Source organism: Rhinolophus sinicus, chromosome 16, assembly GCF_057876585.1.
Source record: "Rhinolophus sinicus isolate RSI-liver-muscle chromosome 16, RSI-T2T, whole genome shotgun sequence".
NCBI classification, from domain to species: domain Eukaryota; kingdom Metazoa; phylum Chordata; class Mammalia; order Chiroptera; family Rhinolophidae; genus Rhinolophus; species Rhinolophus sinicus.
Window position 1 is genome coordinate 177,976,621 of NC_142516.1, and position 16,925 is coordinate 177,993,545.

Genomic DNA, 16,925 nt, shown 5'->3' on the forward strand with positions numbered 1-16,925 from the left:
CTCCACTAACCCACACACCCTTGCTGAAGTTCCTGGTTCAGAAGCAGGAAAGGAGCACAATATAGGTAAATGTGGCCCCAGGTGAGAACCCCATCTTTGTACTGAATAGCTCTGGGCATCGGAGCCATCGTGTGACCATTGGAAAAGCCTGCTGTAGAAGGAAACTAATGCCAGAGCAAACAGAAATGAGAGAAGCAAAGAATCAGGGTCTTTTATGACAACTGAGTCACTGCAGTAAACCAACCGAAACCTACTGAGCTCCTCTCTGGTAGTGAAGTGAGCCAGCAAATTCCCTCTAGCGTTTAAACACTAAAGTTGGGTTTTTCTGTTATTCGCAAGTAGATGCATCCTAAAAGATTCACAGCATATTTTACAAGGAGGGAATGGCTGTTTTATAATCAAATTACATTTGAACAAGCTAGTAGAGTGCTAAAAACAACATATTTGAGTTTTAAATACTTTTTGCGGCCGGCCGTACTTAGCAGCGAAGTACTTACCATACTAATAACTGCTGTTTGGCTTCAGGTTGTTTTTGCAAGAAAAGTGGCAAGCTGTGTAAGTCAGTTTTTTTCTGTAATTAGTAAGGGAGGCTCCAGGATGCTATAATTGCTATTCTACGGAAGTCAATTAGTGTGGGGTTAATACCAGATGAATAAGAACGATAACACTTGGCAAATAAAAGGTACAGTAAAACAATGTCTATAATAGTGCATTCGTTTTATTGACGGCAGAAGAAAAAATTCTTTCACTTGTAAAAGGTACTTGCTTTATTTAACTCAGTATTTTTCCCATCCTTTGTGTGAAATGAATTCTCCCCCTAAAATCTGCTTTTTCGTTCTCTAAACAATAAGATCCGCCGTGGCAGCCTCTTCTTCTGAAGGAAAAGCAGGTTTATCAACAGGCTTTGACCAGGATGTTTCAGTCAATGGCTCCTTTCTTCACAAAGACTCTATTTAAAAGAGAGAGGAAGAAAGTGAAATGGGACCCTCACATGGACTTTTCCATACTCAAGATACACTTCTGCTGAAACTTATCTGTAAATGTGAAGGGCTTGCACGAATATCAATGGATCTCAAGTAGAACAAATCGGACACTGCTGTCTAATTTATAAAGATAATTTCTATAAAGCAATATGGAAACCAATAAAGCACAATCTTTTAAAATAATGTTTTCTTTTAAATTCTTAAAGTACATCTCTGTCATTGTTAGTCCCCTTATTGCTAGCACGTTGATTTCAGGAATTTCGAGTCACTGCATAGTTTTGAACAGACAATGACCTAAACAAGAGGCAGTGTACCAGTGAACCACATCCAGTCCCATCCTACCCACCTCCATTTCCTCTCTGAACATCTCTGAACTGGTTTAGTTCACAAAGGTCATTTATTTTGATCTGTCACCTCCCCTGCCTGTTCTCTGCCCTTATCAGGTACCAGTATAGTTGAAACACTTTGGGTGGTGACAACGAAAAGAGCTGAGAGAGGTGGTGAGAGAAGGCTTGTTTGCTCCGGTTCTGTTTGAGCTTCGTGCATGAAAGGATGCCTGGGCAGAGACAAGTAGAGTTCCCTTGGCTGCACACAAACAGCTCATAAGTCTTCCAAAGTATATAGTGTTCTGCTTAGAAAATAAAGAGCTTTGGGTAAGATCATCCTCACGAGATAGCTGTCACTGTAATGGCTATCTTTATAGTGACCATTTCCCTGATCTTGATTTGAAAAATTCTGCAAAGGGGATGCTGGAACAGATTGTCAAAACATTTTTTTTCACACCTAAAAAGGTATCTTTTATCAGCTAAAAATGGTGTTAAAACCTTAGAAAATAAACAAAGTTGTGCTATTTATATAGTAGTTCATGCTTAGCTATAGGTTTCAAGGTCTCTGGTTAATATGTGAAACTGTGAAGATGACTCTTTCATCAAACCAACAAGAAACTAGAAACGAAGGTCAAAGTGAGTCAACATTTATTAAACCACTTTACATGCTGAGCTTTAACCTCTATGGCACTAGGGGGCCTCGTGCTGACATGTGTCACAAACTTCCTACACAGGTCTGACCGCCATTTCTCTTTCACAGCAGGACACGAACCTCTAACCTCCTCACGTGGACCACTGCAATAGCTTCTTAGGTGCTTTCCGTCCTGGTGCTGTCATCCATCCTACATCTAACAGCAGTATTCTTAAGAGTAATTTTGATCATATCACTCTTATTTAGAAGTTCACGATAGCATCGAACACATCAAACTCTTAATGTGTCTAAAGCCATATTCTTCTACTACGACCAAGAAATATGTTTAACACCCACTGTTTTGGTTTATATACTCTACTGTCACCACTGAAAGTCGCTTGTGGTGGACTCTGCTTCTTCCCCTCCAGGGCCTTCAGAATGTCTCTACCCCACCATGAAAATGAAGCTTAAAATTCTTTTCTGAGTGTGACCCTGCTACTGGTGTCTAGTTCCCATAACTCCAACCACATCAGAAACCTCTTCAAACGCACATAGTTTTGGTCAGTTGCACGGGTTAAAGAGCTATGAATAATTTCTGTATCCACGTCTGCTTACATTTCTAAGTTGTCTGTAAAAATTATGATGAGTCCAAACCCAGAAGTTTGTCGTTTTGGGTCCTGTCTCCCCCAAAGGCTTGGCTCTGACTTGCCACCACCTTTTCTCAGACGTGGTCCTATTTCCCCATCCTGCTCTCTGAGGCCCCTTCTCTCACCCAGCCCTGACTCCCATGTATCTCCTGCTTTTGTTGTCCTGAGTACCAGGCCCAAGTAGAATCCAATCCCTCTCCACCTCTGGGGAATATAGGAGTATATGAGGTGGGGTGGTGATGGTGGGGGCATCGGGACCTTTGGCCTTATTTTAAAACCTTGCTTTAAACAATTTAAAAGACCTCAGAAAGCAAAGAGAGAAGTCTGTTTCATTCACCTTAAAAAAGATTTAATTATAAGTACACTGAGCTTATTTTAAGAGTGTTTTACTTTTCTACTTAAGTGTTTAAGAGTGTCTTACATCGGTTTACTTAACAGCCCTGTAGTAAGCACAAAGAAAAGCTAATGATAAGAGGAAAACGGAGCTACACTGGCTTCCTCAGGCAAATCAGAAGTAAGTAGTATTAGGCTTCTGCTCCAAGCACATGACACATTAGGAGCTAAGGGCTAGAAAATAAAACATTCCTTCACTTAGAGACGACAACTAGTTTTTAACCAAGGGGAAGCTGAAGGAGATCTAAGACTCTGGGACAGTGCTGTCCCGCAGAAATATACTGTGAGACACGTATAACTTTTTCTAGCAGTCGCATTAAAAAAGTAAAAGTAAATAGGAAAAATGAATTTTAGTAACATATTTTATTTAACCCAATCTGTCTAAAATATTATCATTTCAATATGATCAATAAAAACTGAGATATTTTACTTTTTTTTTTTTTTAAACCAAGTCTTTGAAATCTGGTATGCATTTTTCATTTACAGCATATCTCAATTCAGGCTAGCTGTATTTCCAGTGCTAAATGGCCACAGCTGATTTAAAAAATTAAGTCACTTAGCAGGGGAAAAATACAATGTGGATAACAGCCCTAGCAGAATGAATAGCTGAAATGAGGAATTGAGAACAATTTCTTCAAAATTCTCAATGGTCTTGCTATTGAGAAGAAGGGACTGAGAAAACAGATACGGTTGAGTCTAACACTATCTTTAGGGTGATATATACAACAAAAGTTGTAATGGGAAAACTCTGATTATTAAAATAATATATTCAAAATCCCCGGCACAATGAAAAAAAATAGAAATGGTACCAAGCATGCCAAAAAGTGGTTCTTTTCAAAAACATATTAAGAAATAAGGTCTTTGTGCATCAAAACAAGGTGCCTTAGATTGGTCCCATCATTTCCACATGTTTTAGGTATATTTCTCTTCCTTCCAATTGAAGATGATTCAGATAGCAACTCTCTCTCTAAACTTTAAGAACAAAACTGTCTGGATTGATAGCCTAGGGTCCCAAAATTACATCTCAATAAACAATCATGTTCTCTTCATCCAATTCCTGAAGATATACTGTGAAACATTTCCTCTCTCTTAAAAAGTAAAGACATTAATTTAAAAATATGAAACACACTCAGTTATTCAGGTTAGTCCTTTGTTTTCTTTTATCTTTCTCCCACTTTCACATTTACAGTCATTTTACTGATCGGCATCACGCCCAGTAGGAGAAAGTAGGTCAGTATAGAGAAAAAAGGGGATTAAGGATAGCATTTGTGGAGAACGGTTTGGTCGATAATAGTTTGTAACTATGGCTTAATCTTAAATACTTTGTAAGTGCAAGTTTTAAAACATCAGTTTTTTCTGTTAAATTATTATGAAACAGTAATAAATGGACTTACTTATTTAACATGAATAGCATCTTTCAATGTCAACTTTACCTTCTCACATTAGTTCCGAGCCCGGGGTGGTTGGTAAAACTGCTGGGTTGGCCGTGTGGATCGTCTGGGCTGGCCATCACCTCCTCTACGGAACTCAAGAGTTTGGTCATAGGTGCCTTCTTCCTCCTGTTTGCAGAAAGTAGTGATTTAACATGTTCAAAATAGCTCCGAGTTTTCTAAGGTAAAAACATTTTATGGTCCCCATTTTGATATACCCTCTTAAGTTGCCCTATGATTCACATCTGTCACCTTTTATAACAGAGGGAGGCAAGGGGAAGGAAAACAAAAACCAAAAACCAAAAAACAAGGAAACTCTTTTGGTCCTAGGTAATAGAATAAAATTCATAGTGCTAATATTAGAATCAAATTTAATTCTAGAAAAGGGAATTATTTCCATGTAATAGCATGATCGTCTCTTCAAATGAATTGACACAGTGTGGTGAAAACACAGGAAACCAAGGATTGCAATAAAAATGTTCTGGCATATTTGGGCTTCTAAATATTTCTAGGTATTTATCATGGAAAGGGGTTTTGGTAAGATATGGAAAACGGGTTGAAGAGCCAGAGAACGTTCACCAGCTGTCTGTCCTCATCTGATGAAACCTCCAAGATCCTTAAGAACCTTACATCTAGAGACAGGAAAAAATAATGGATTGGAATGAGGAGCGAAATACAATTTACATATAAAGAAAGCTTCATGCAAGACATAGCAATCACCACAGTAAGACACAAACTATTTTCTTCTCATTTTCTTTCTTACTGAGGGGGTAGATCGGCCAGCTCAAGGCAGAGCAGGGAAAATTAGGATAAGCAGATTAAAAAGCAGAAAGAATATAGTTAATTATAATATTTGAGAAGGACTTAGAAGCAACAGAAATGTAGCCAAAAGCCACACTGGTTTCTTACTGAGTGCTGCCATCCTGTCATTTTAGTGTTTTTAAATTAATGCAGCTATGAAGTATGTTCCCTTTTGGAGACACAAGAAAATTGGCTCTCAGTTTTGTTTATGGAAAGAAACAGCATCTATTTCAAAAGCAGAGTTTAAATTCCAACTGAATTATCAGAGCACAATAATTTGCATGATTTTGGAAATTTATCCTATTTCTTCCTCCTCCTCTCTTTGTATTACAATCTTCTTTCCCAAAAGATGTAGGACGTTAAGTGAAAGACTGAGTTCTGTCTTTACATTTTACAGAACCAACGACTGCGGTTGTACCTGGTGGGAGCAGAAAGATGCTAAGGTAATTTGGTCAAGTCCCATTATTTAGAAATGATATTTAATATTTAATGACTCTCATTAGGCATCCTCCACAGTATTTTTAAGAAACAACCATTATTTCCGTTTTATATAAAGTACACTGAGGCCCAGGAGTTTTGTGACTTTGCCTTAACACTTCAAAGGCAAACTTGAGGTTTTATTCAAAGACTGCTGCTTAAATCTTTAAGTCTCAGTCTGCATGTCAAAGAAATAAACCAATAGCCCAAAATTAATGATCAACCTTAAGGGGCCTTCATCACCTAAATAAGAGAATGGAGAAATCTGGCATACCTGGCATAACTGAGTAACTATATTTTAGAGACAATCTTCCAGATTAGCTCTCGTTTCATTAACAATAAATCTCAAAATGGTTACATGTGTCAGATACTCTGTCTATAATTTAGTAAAGCAATTACAATGCAGGAAGAAAAATTAAAAAGTGTCCAGGACAGAAGAGAATTAGTTTTTATTATTCTGGTCACTGTTCTGAATGATTATCAAATATTATAGCTAAATTTGAAAAGGAGCTATTTAATTTTATGAAATATGACATTTGAAGATTTGCATATTAACTAAGGATGAAAATATGTATATGTATGTATGTGTGTGTGTATATATATATATATATATATATATATATATATATATATATTTGGTACTGTAAGTGATGAAGCAATTTTCTCAGGAAGTAAAACAGAATGTTATTTTTCTCCATACTCAGCTGCAGAACTAGCTAGAAGACATATAGAAATCGATGCTTTATCAATAAAATGCACTGTTAAAGGTAGGACAGTACATTTGCTGAGTGAGTGAGCTGGTTTTACATAATAAATGTGACACCGCTATTTGGAAAGCTGTCTCTCCTGTGTTGAAAAGATTCACAGACTATACTAGCCAGAGCCAATTAAATGGTGTTCCAGAAGTGACCGGTCATGAGACTTCTTTCTCGTTATTTGATGTCTTCACTATTTTTTTAAAACAAAGTGGAAGCAAAAAATAAAAATGATTCTGACAACTGGGTTTTCAGTTATTGTCACAGGCGCAATCTTTATGTTTTAACTTTTAAATATTCTTCCTGCAGAGTCATTGAGGGCACACCTGGTTTCCCACAAAAAACCACTTGCTGGAAGACTCCTAGCAATTTCTAACACTGACTGGGAAACTCTTTCCATATATAAAACACACAGCTCAGTTTAATCCTTCAGTTTATTTGGAGTCATCTTTGAGTGAAATGTATACCTTGTTTTTCTAGCCTATCTTCTTCCTTTAGGTTTTATTACTCCGTAACATCAGATTTAAAACTAAAAAAAAATTAGTTCATGAGCATATTTAAAAAGACCTAACACAATGTTTCAGCTGGCACAGTCCTGGCAGGCCATGGAGAGTCTGTCCCCCTAGATTTGACAGACGAAGCATCTCTAAGCCCAGAGAGGTGACATGATTTCCCCAAGCCACAGAGCTCATTGCAGGAAAAGTCCAGACCAGGCCGACTTGGTTTCTGACACTCACGCAAGGGTCATTAAAATATTTGTGACAAATTTCAGAAAATGGAAGTGACTGATATCAACTTCACCTAAGCTTTTGAAATTTAGAACAATTTTATTGGGACTCAGATTTTTGCTCACCTGAGCCATGCTATTAGATTAAAACCTGGTTTTAAAATACTAAATCACTAATGTTTAAGATGTGCCCTCTTTTCATGCCAGTATTTACTAGTCTATTGTTCCTTTTAATGAAAAAGATACAAAATGCAATAATTGTGACATCAAGTGCGAATGAAGTGGCATTTTGAAAAAAAGTCACAGCACCGATGCAAAAAGGAGATGCACAATCATCTATAAAACACATTTGACAGGCCACAGTTATATCTTTCCTGCATATCATCTTTGTCTTTCCTTAGCGCATACTGTATCTGGAGTGAGAATACTGACAAATACACATTCCCTCATTCATAAATGCGCGGTTAGGAAAGCTCATCATAAATCAGTCACCTGGGCCTCGAATATACTTCAGTAGGAAATGTGAAACACATTTAAATAGAAGTCAGGTTCTCTGTTCCACAAATAATAAGGTGAAGAGCAGCTAAGCATACAAACTAGTACGCTCAAGAAGGTGCCAGATCAGTGATTCTCAAGTGGGAGTGATTTTTGCCCCCCAGCGGGGCATTAGCCAATGTCTGGAGACAGTTTTGGTTGTCAGATCTGAGGGGTGTTATTGGATCGAGTGAATCTGGAGACATTTTTAGTTGTTACAAACTGAGGGAGTGGGGATGGGGGGAGTTGTTACTGCATCTAGTGGGTAGAGGCCAAGGGTGCAGCTAAACACCCTACAATGCACAGGACAACAGAGAATTATTCAGTCCTAATGCCACTAGCGCCACCAAAGCTGAGAAATCCTGGGCTGTGCATATGAAGGAGGAGAAAACTACCATCTCCTAAGTGCTGGGGCAGCCTGGAAAATCATTCTGACATTCAGGACATTTCCGTTTGCCACCCTTCTCCTTTTTTGTTTGGGACATGTCTCCTTCTGCCTCTGCTCTATGGCCTAAATGCTGACCCAACTCTCTATGGAACTTCTGTGGGGGGCTCTGTTTGCTGACATACTGCTTCCCTCGGCTCTAGCTACACGTTTACATTAACTTACTGAATTGCCTTATCTTCTATTACCATTCCTTCAGCATTTTCCCACAGTCATAATTTCAGGACACAACAAGATTATTTGGTTGGTCGAAGTGAGGGGTGGAGGGTGGAGATGGCAATTCTCTTCATAAAGAAAGTAGAAAAACTTATTAATACTGTCACCTGTCCTTTAATAGCTATTTTGTCTGTAGTTCCATAAAATTCCTTTGGTCAGTTCCTTCCCACAGAATTTGTACAGCGGTCACAAAAACAAGCCAGCATGTAAAATGTATAAACACATTCATTCACATATAAAGCACTCACTCTATGAATTTCAAGCCACCTTCTTGCTGCCTGGTTAGCTTATGGAGTCAGTTTATAGAAATATGAATTAATTTTAATATAAGACCTAAGCAATTGTTTTAAAGACAAACCTGCTTTCCCAAATCATCAATAAAGGCAAAACTATGAGGACAGCAGAAACGTCTGTGATAGCCAAGGGCTGGGGGGGGGGGGGGGGGGGGACAGAGGGATGAACAGAGAGAGCACAGAGGATTTTCAGGACAGTGAAACTATTTTGTATGATACGATCACGTTATTATACTTTTTCCAAACCCAAAGAATACACAACATCAAGAGTGAACCTTAATGTAATCTGTGGACTCTGGGCAATAGTGATGTGTCACGGTAGTTTCATCAATTGTAATAAATGTACCCTCTGTTGGGGGTGGTGGACAATGGGGGAGGCTGTGCATAGGGGTGGTGAGGTGGGGGTGTATGGAAAACTTCTGTACCTTCCTCTCAGTTTTCCTGGGAATCTAAAAGTGCTCTAAAAACTAAAGTCTATTAAAAAACAGACTGTAAAATAGGTCAGTGGAATACTTTGGGTCTCGTATAGTGCTGAGGGTATGGTAGGTCCTTAATAGTGTATGGAATATTTTTGACCTGCCTTATTAAAAGGACACCTCTCGATCCATTCAGATTCTTCCTGTGGTTATCAGTGATATCAAATCTCATAATCAGAATATAAGAATTCAATTTCTTTCATCTTTGGGATGCCATGAGGATTAATTAATGGGTGAAAAACACTTTGAAGATTGAGCTTCCTGAACTGGCTCTAAGCTGTGTTTAATTTGGATGATACCTTGTATATTAGAAACATTTCCTCTTGGTCCTCACTGGAAAACTTTGATTTTACTTGGCAGTCCAAATAATGAAATACAGTATCTCTGTCCCATTCAAAAATAAAACCCCAAAAATCATGTAGCGGACTCCAAAAGTAGAACTTAAAATATTTTTAAAAGATCTATTTTAGATCAATTATACTAATATTCTATTCTGTTAGAGTAACTGAAAATTGAAAGTAAAAGCTGAGTCAGCCTTTAATCTCTGAAAATTATGGATAACATTTGTGCCCACAGGAGTCATGTATTATGATCAACATTAAATCTTGGTTTACTAATTATCCTTGTTTGAGAAATACTATGTTCTAATTCAATATTTACAGCTCTACCACAAAATAACCGGGCCTGTGGTAGGTTGGCACCACAGCCTACAAAAGAGGAAGTTTCTGTAAAGAGCAGTCAGTCCAAATAACCAAGAAGCTATGATTTGCTCAAGTAATTAGCACCATAACTTGAGCTGGAAGACACACAAGGCTTCTGATTCACAGTCCCATCCGCCCTCCACGATGCTTTTGAGTCACGAAGGTGAGGAAGACACATGAAACCAGTCTTAGAATTGGAAGGCGAATCAATAACCTAATTGAGCAGATTTAAACTTAGAAAAATATTATTAATATTGTTACCTATTTTGGGGGCATACATGTGGCACTCTTCTTCCAAGTGAAATTTTATATAGAATTCGAATATGAAGAGATGGGCTCAGGTGAAAGCGGCTGGTTTTACACGTGCGTGAGCAGTGCCCCGGCCTCTCTCTCCCTTAGTGCCTTTAGGCGCCATAACCTCTAAATCACAAAAATTAAAAACCCAACCTAGTCTAATGTCTACTGTACACGGGGAACCAGCTTGGTTGAGTGACATGATCAATAGAAGAAAGGGAGCTAGTGGACGAACAGGAATTGGAATGCCAGCTTCTACGTCTGCGTTCAGAGCCCTTTTCCCTTTGCCATTCGTCTATTACAGAGAAAATGGAAACCCTATGCTGGACTTCCATAAATTAAATGTCTCATTTGATAATAAAAAATAACCTTCTATAGCTAAATGGGAAAAAAGTTCAAGTTTTCTTAACATATGATAAAGTTATTATACATAACTAAAATAAGTTAATTTTATGATAATAGACTGATTTACCTGTTTTTGAAAGTTTGAGTAAAAAAAGACATCCTTGTAGAATAAAATATAAGGGGAATTATAATCTCCCTTCCTGTCAGAGAAGCTCCACACTCATCTCTTTAATATGTACTATGTCCATAGTTTATTTAAACCAAATATATGGCAGAAAAGAAAAGAAAAGGAAAAAAAAAAACAGTAACACTGATTCAAGGGAAAAAAATCTGATTCAAAATCTAATTACTACACTGTTCCAAAATGCATGGCTGGCGAAACATAAGGTTTTCATTCGTCCTGAAGCACGCAGAATTTCGAGAACTCTGAGACACTTCATGTAGTTCTGGTCTTTTCTTTTTAGAAAAGAGTATGTTTTCTAAAGTTATAAAAAACTGAAATTGTTGATGATTCTCTAAGATGTTAGGAAGTCATCTGAATTCCCAGCTCAAAGGTTTTATTCTACACTCTGCCAACGAAAGCACAACCTAAGACAACACAACTTTCACACGAAAGAGAACTAGATGTTTAAATGCCAGGAAGAGCAAACACAGAAATGCAGTCTACTTATCATTGTCCTTCCTCTAACATCATTCAGGTCTCCTGTCCTTTAATGCACAGTAAACAAGCTATTTTTGGCAGCTTAGACACTCAAGAAAATTCAACGGAACATCAAAAGGCTGCATCCATATTTTAACTAGGAGAATGTAGTACGAAAAAAAGAGACCAGCAAACATGCCACCTGCTTTCCTTTCATTTCTTCAGAAATTAAAAAGCTATGTATACACAAAAACGAATCATTTCACACTATAAATACTTCTATTGTTATCATGGTTTTTATTCCTTGTGGGAGTAGGTCTTCTTTTTTGATTATAGAGAAAAAGGGCAAATAGAACAAATTGAAGGAGGAAATTAGCAAAGAAGCATTACTGAAACTGATCAATCAAAGTTATAGACCCCATTAGCATAAAATCTGAATATTTTAAGAGAAAGCTAAAAATATATTAACCTGATTAACCTCTATGAATATCTTGCCTTTAGACCACAGCCTTAAAATTTTAGTAAATGCTGTAAAGAGAAACCAGTTAGAACCACTAAAAAGTGGAAGACATAACGATTCATGGAAAATGCCCACCAATGCCTGTTGGTATGTTTTCAGGTCAATGCCTATAAATTATATTTGCAAAAGCAACTCCTTTCTTAGATATGCTAATTGGGCAAATATGTTTTAGGATATTTTATGATTAAGACACATGAGCAGTGATCGCATGTGGTTAATCATTTCACTCCTTCTCGTAAGTTATAGCATTCTTACATCTTAAAGTGGGAGGCTAATATTCTATAACTTAAGATGGTCTAACTAATTCTTTAGTTAAAAAGTAATCATTACTATATCAAATGCCAGACTGCTTTTTACTCTAAAATACTCAGCCTAATGTATTTTATATAACTGACCATCTCAGACAAATAGTTACGGTAAGGAACAGTGACCTGAAATACAGGTTTAAGACACAGACTTAGGAGAAAAAAATCTCCATGTCAAACTGATAAAATTCAGGCCCGATCTTTGCCATTAAAAATTACTGAGAGTTGGAGTAGGGAGGAGAGACATGACTTGACATGCTTTATAAAACTATAAGGAAAAAACTGCAATACCTAATAATAAAGAAATAAAAAGCATTTGCAGATGCTTTCACTCACTTAGTGAAAGTTAAGGAACAGGAGACTGACAGGAAAAGAACAAAAAATTTAAATCTTAGCCAGATAATGACCTAATGTAACAAACATCATTTTCACATTTAAATCCCATTCATACCCAACAACCCATACTGATAATGTCTGCATAATGAACTAAAATGACTTCTCTTTAGTGAAACATAAAGATAACAGATGTTTAAAAACACTTATCAATTATCAGGCTAGTTAATAAAGCCATCGTTGTAGAAATGTGAGGTACCCTAGGAGTCAATGATCTGATCTTCTCTGCCGTAGGAAACGCATCCGCCACGTCACACACAGATGGAGTGGTGGTTCTGCTGCCTTCACAGAAGGCTCCCTCTGACCTTCCCGAGGATGTACAGAGCTGCATTTCTGGAACCTCTCCCTACATTTTTTAGTTGAGCCTGTTTCCTTTGCCATATAAAATATTTTAAATTATTTTAAACTATGTATTATACCTTTCCTTAGTCTTCTCTTTCCTAGACTTTAAAAGACTCAGTTCCTGGAATCATCTGTCAAATACCAGAACTGTCAAATTTCCAGAATCCCCCATCATTTTGACTATCCTTCCTTTATATATTTTAGTGTTTACTATTGTATATAACCTACTATTCGGAATAGTATTTCAAATACGGTCTGCTTGGAATACAATGCTATTATTTCCCATGCTGAACAAACTATAAATCTGTTAGTGCAGTCTAACCTTGCTTTAATGTTTTTAGCAGCTACTTAATCTCTGCGAGCTCATATTGTTCTTGTCATCAAGCAAAATCCCCACAACCTAATCCCAGGTCTAATACTTCATCCTGTATTTGAAGAGAATTATTTTCGTAACCTAAATATAAAGTTTATATATGTAACCGCAGTTTAAATACGTGTGTTATTAAAAGATATTATTTTGGTGCAGTATTATCAGTATATTCTAAATAACTATATGATATTAAATATCATATCAGTTTTCTGACAAGTTATTTTGGTGATTTGTTAGTTTTTTTGTTTTTATGTGTGTTTTTTTTTGTTGTTGTTGTTGTTTTTACATAGTGGAAATTAGAGGAATACCACCTAAAAGGATAATATCTGTCTGGATAAAAAGGATAATATCTGTCTGGATAAAAAACAGCCTAATCTTGAAAGTAGATTCCAGTGAAATTTACAAGGTGAAAAGAGAGTCTCAGTTTCAGATTAAACTCTTAGCACTAGAAGAGTAGGTTAAAGAAACAGGTTGGTTTTTTTTTCCTACCCTACGTAAAATACTTTTCTAGCCCCTTGAAAAATATTAGCTGATACTCCTACCCACATACATCTTCACTTCTCTATTTAAAATTCTCTAAATTACTGAGAAATAAGATTGAATGAACAAAATGGATGAAAGACACTATCAAAACAGTATATCCCATATTGAGTACAAACTTACTACTAGGCTGAACATTTTTATGTACATTATTTCATTAACTCCCCACAAAATCCCCAAGGAGGCTGGTGTCATTTATCTCCATTTACAGGTAAAGGGTCGGAACAAGTGTGGTGTCAGCGAGTCCAAAAACCCAGCATCAGTGTGGCAACCTACTGGCTCAATGATTTTTTAGGCAAGTTACTTAATGGATCCAAACCTGTATTTATAGTTTTCCTCGTGTGCAAAATGGGAATACTAATCATTATTTCACAGGCTTCCTGTAGGTATTACATCAGTTGGTGCAGGTCAAGAGTTATACATGGTGCCTGGTAAATGTGTTCCAATTGTGACCAGGTTTTGAGCAGAAGGGACTCCAATCTTCACATTTTTAACGATTTGTTTTATCTTAATAAGTCAGTATATATATAATTTATAATCCTCCTGTTATCTAAATGTAAAATTACTCTTAGTATGCTAAAATATATGGACTTTTTTCCCCTCATGTTGAGATTTCAAAATGTTCCGTTTGTGAGGAGTTAGTTTTCAGTTGTTTTTTTTTTTTTAAATCATTCCCTTTCCAAACTTCAGAGACCTTTTCAATCATTTCTGACGGTTAGATGGTTAAAAAAAGAAAAAGGTATCACAAAGATTTTTCTCCAAGAAGAAGGGAAACAAACTTATTTCCATCAACTTAGGTAAAGGAAAATTAGACAGTATATATCACCTGATATAATTGGGGCTATTAGACATTATATTTTGCTGTAATAATAGTATTTCTAGGTTTACTGAAATTCAGGAACCATCCATCTTTCAATCACCTGTAATTTCACACCTGAAATCTCTGAGATGTTCAATACAGGCTGGGGGAATTTCTGGAGAGCAATTTGCTCATCATCTTACACAAAGGAAGAATATAATAAATGTTTGTTCCTATTAAATGTGTGTTCTGTTCTTCTTGTTCAAGAATGAAGCTATTTCGCCTCCCTTCAGCCATGGCTGGAACAATGACAGCAAGAACAAACGAGGACGGTATGGAGTCTCGGTATTACAGAGGCAAAAGATTTTCTTGAGTTTTTCAAATACTTAATATGTATCTTTCTGAAAAGTATTAAGGTAAAATAACCAACTTTTTAAAAAAAAAATTCTAAATTCATCCATAAGATTACTTAAAGTGTATTCCTTTATGCAACTTAAGACTCCTCTCCTCGCTCTCTCTCTCCTCCAACACACACAATGTAAGCTGCTTACTGAGAAAATAAAAGGTACGGCCAACAGATCCTCTGGACTACAAGGAAGGGATAGCAGGCTATCAACGATGATGTCTCTATTGTACAGGAATTTATGAATCCGATTTACTAGTTAAGGCTTAATGAGAAATCAGTAAAACTAGGGAAGTTTATGGTACTCTTAAGAGTTTATAAACTCCTTCAGGGTGTAAGATGTACGATACCCAGTCAGATGTCACTTTCATCATCGATGCATAAGGGCAGGACAGTCTTTTAAAAGCTGAACTGAAATGAGGAGGAAAAGCCAGCCCAGGGTTAAACGCTAATTTATGCAGGACCCGGTTTTGACAAGATTCCTGGTCAATGTCAAGCAGCAGGGAAACGGACAGCAGGAATGAGCTGAGAAACTTTGTGTTGGGGATGGGACGGAAGTTGGCAATTTGTGAAAACTGTTACAAACCACAGGATTTCAAAAGTGTGAAGGAAAATGATTTTTCATAAAGAAAACGATGGAAATTTTTATAACTGTGCAGGCAATACTATTAGCTTAAAGGAACACGGTTCTTTTATTTTGTGAGAAAAACTAGTTTACTTGCAAAAAATTTGTGGATTTTCATATTAGGGCTGCACTTTAAGAGTCCTAATATAGAAGTTAATTATGCTGGTTAACATTCAAATAGAAAAGAACATTTTAACAGGGAATATGAAAGGAAAAGGAATTAATTTGAAGAAAAAGATGGTGCAAAGAAGCAGTTTGGGTTTCCTTCCAAAAGGGGTAATTTGGATGGATTCCCAAACCTCCTGATTTGGAAATTCCAATCAGTAGCGGCTGCTGCAATCCAGGGTCAACAACCATGACTTTGAGGAGTGAACAAGGGAGGCTGTTATTTCCAAAGAATTAAAGGAAAACTAAAAAACTGGAACCACTAATAATTAAGGACTTATGTGCCAGGCATTTCAATCACTCAATGACTGAACAAAAGGTGTATTGAGCAGCTACTATGTTCTTTACAACAACCCTATGAGACTGCATATTTTTATTGCTATTTTTTCGAGAAGAAAACAAAGCTGAGGTTAAAAAAAGATTATTTATCTTGCCCAGGTTATGTTGGACTCTGAAGTCCATGCTCTTTCCACACATCCCAATGGATGTGGAGGCTAAAGGAGAGAATTACATTGATCATGTTAAACTTACAAGGCTCACGTAAGTAGATCAAAATCAAGTGTTTTCCATCTCATTTACATTTTAAATACATCATGAAATTAAGAAAGTAATATGATAGTGTTTAGATGCTAGAGTTCTTACTGTAAAACGGAAATGATTTACAATGCTATCCACTCTGAGTGCCGCCTACTACTTGGTGGAGAGAATGAACTACCCCGAAATGGCTACACCATTAAGCAGCTTCTACACTTTAAATGAATAAGCATTGAGTAAAGAGCTCAGAATCATGTTGAGTACAAAGTTAAGTGTTCAATAAAGTCAGGGAATATTACTATTTCACAAATGTAAAGTTTTATTCTTTATAATGTCACATACAACATATAACAGTGTTTGCTTGTATTGATTTGAGTCAAGAGATTTGATCACTATATTATCCCAGTGAATTAGAGAAGCCGAGAACCTAACACACAATGCTAAACGAGCCTTTATGTAGCGCTTCACATTTCCTAAGTGATTTCACTGTTATTGTTGTTAATAACCAATGTAATACAAAAGTGAGGCTGAGAATCTGGTCAATTAGCAACATGTTCGTTTTTCTTCCACCAAAGAAAGGAGCCCAGAGGCAATCTTCTTTACCGAGACAGACCCCACCAGCTCACCAAATCAGTAATCGTCTTTATATAATAAAATTCACCCAAGTCAGTGTCCTGTCCCATTGGTATCTACAGAATGGAGTACTAACGCCCCTGAGAACATGACCACTGAGAAGGAAAGTACAATAAAGCAGTAAAACTCACCAATACAAATATTTTCACACCAGATTCTTCACTTAACTATTATATGTTCCA

General features: G+C 36.8%; 1 protein-coding gene across 6 annotated transcripts in view; it reads right to left on the bottom strand.

Annotated features, from left to right (window-relative positions):
- Positions 1-698: 698 nt before the first annotated feature.
- Positions 699-16,925, bottom strand: part of TDRD3 (tudor domain containing 3) — a 134,199-nt gene continuing 117,972 nt past the window's right edge. For all 6 annotated transcript variants that reach the window (XM_074329352.2, XM_074329351.2, XM_019750792.3 and 3 more), the window contains 2 exons: positions 4,414-4,539; positions 699-949 (listed from right to left, as the gene is read on the bottom strand). In XM_074329352.2, coding sequence (XP_074185453.2) covers positions 4,423-4,539 — 117 coding nt within the window. In that variant the 3' untranslated portion in view covers positions 699-949; positions 4,414-4,422. The remainder of the gene's footprint in view (positions 950-4,413; positions 4,540-16,925) is intronic.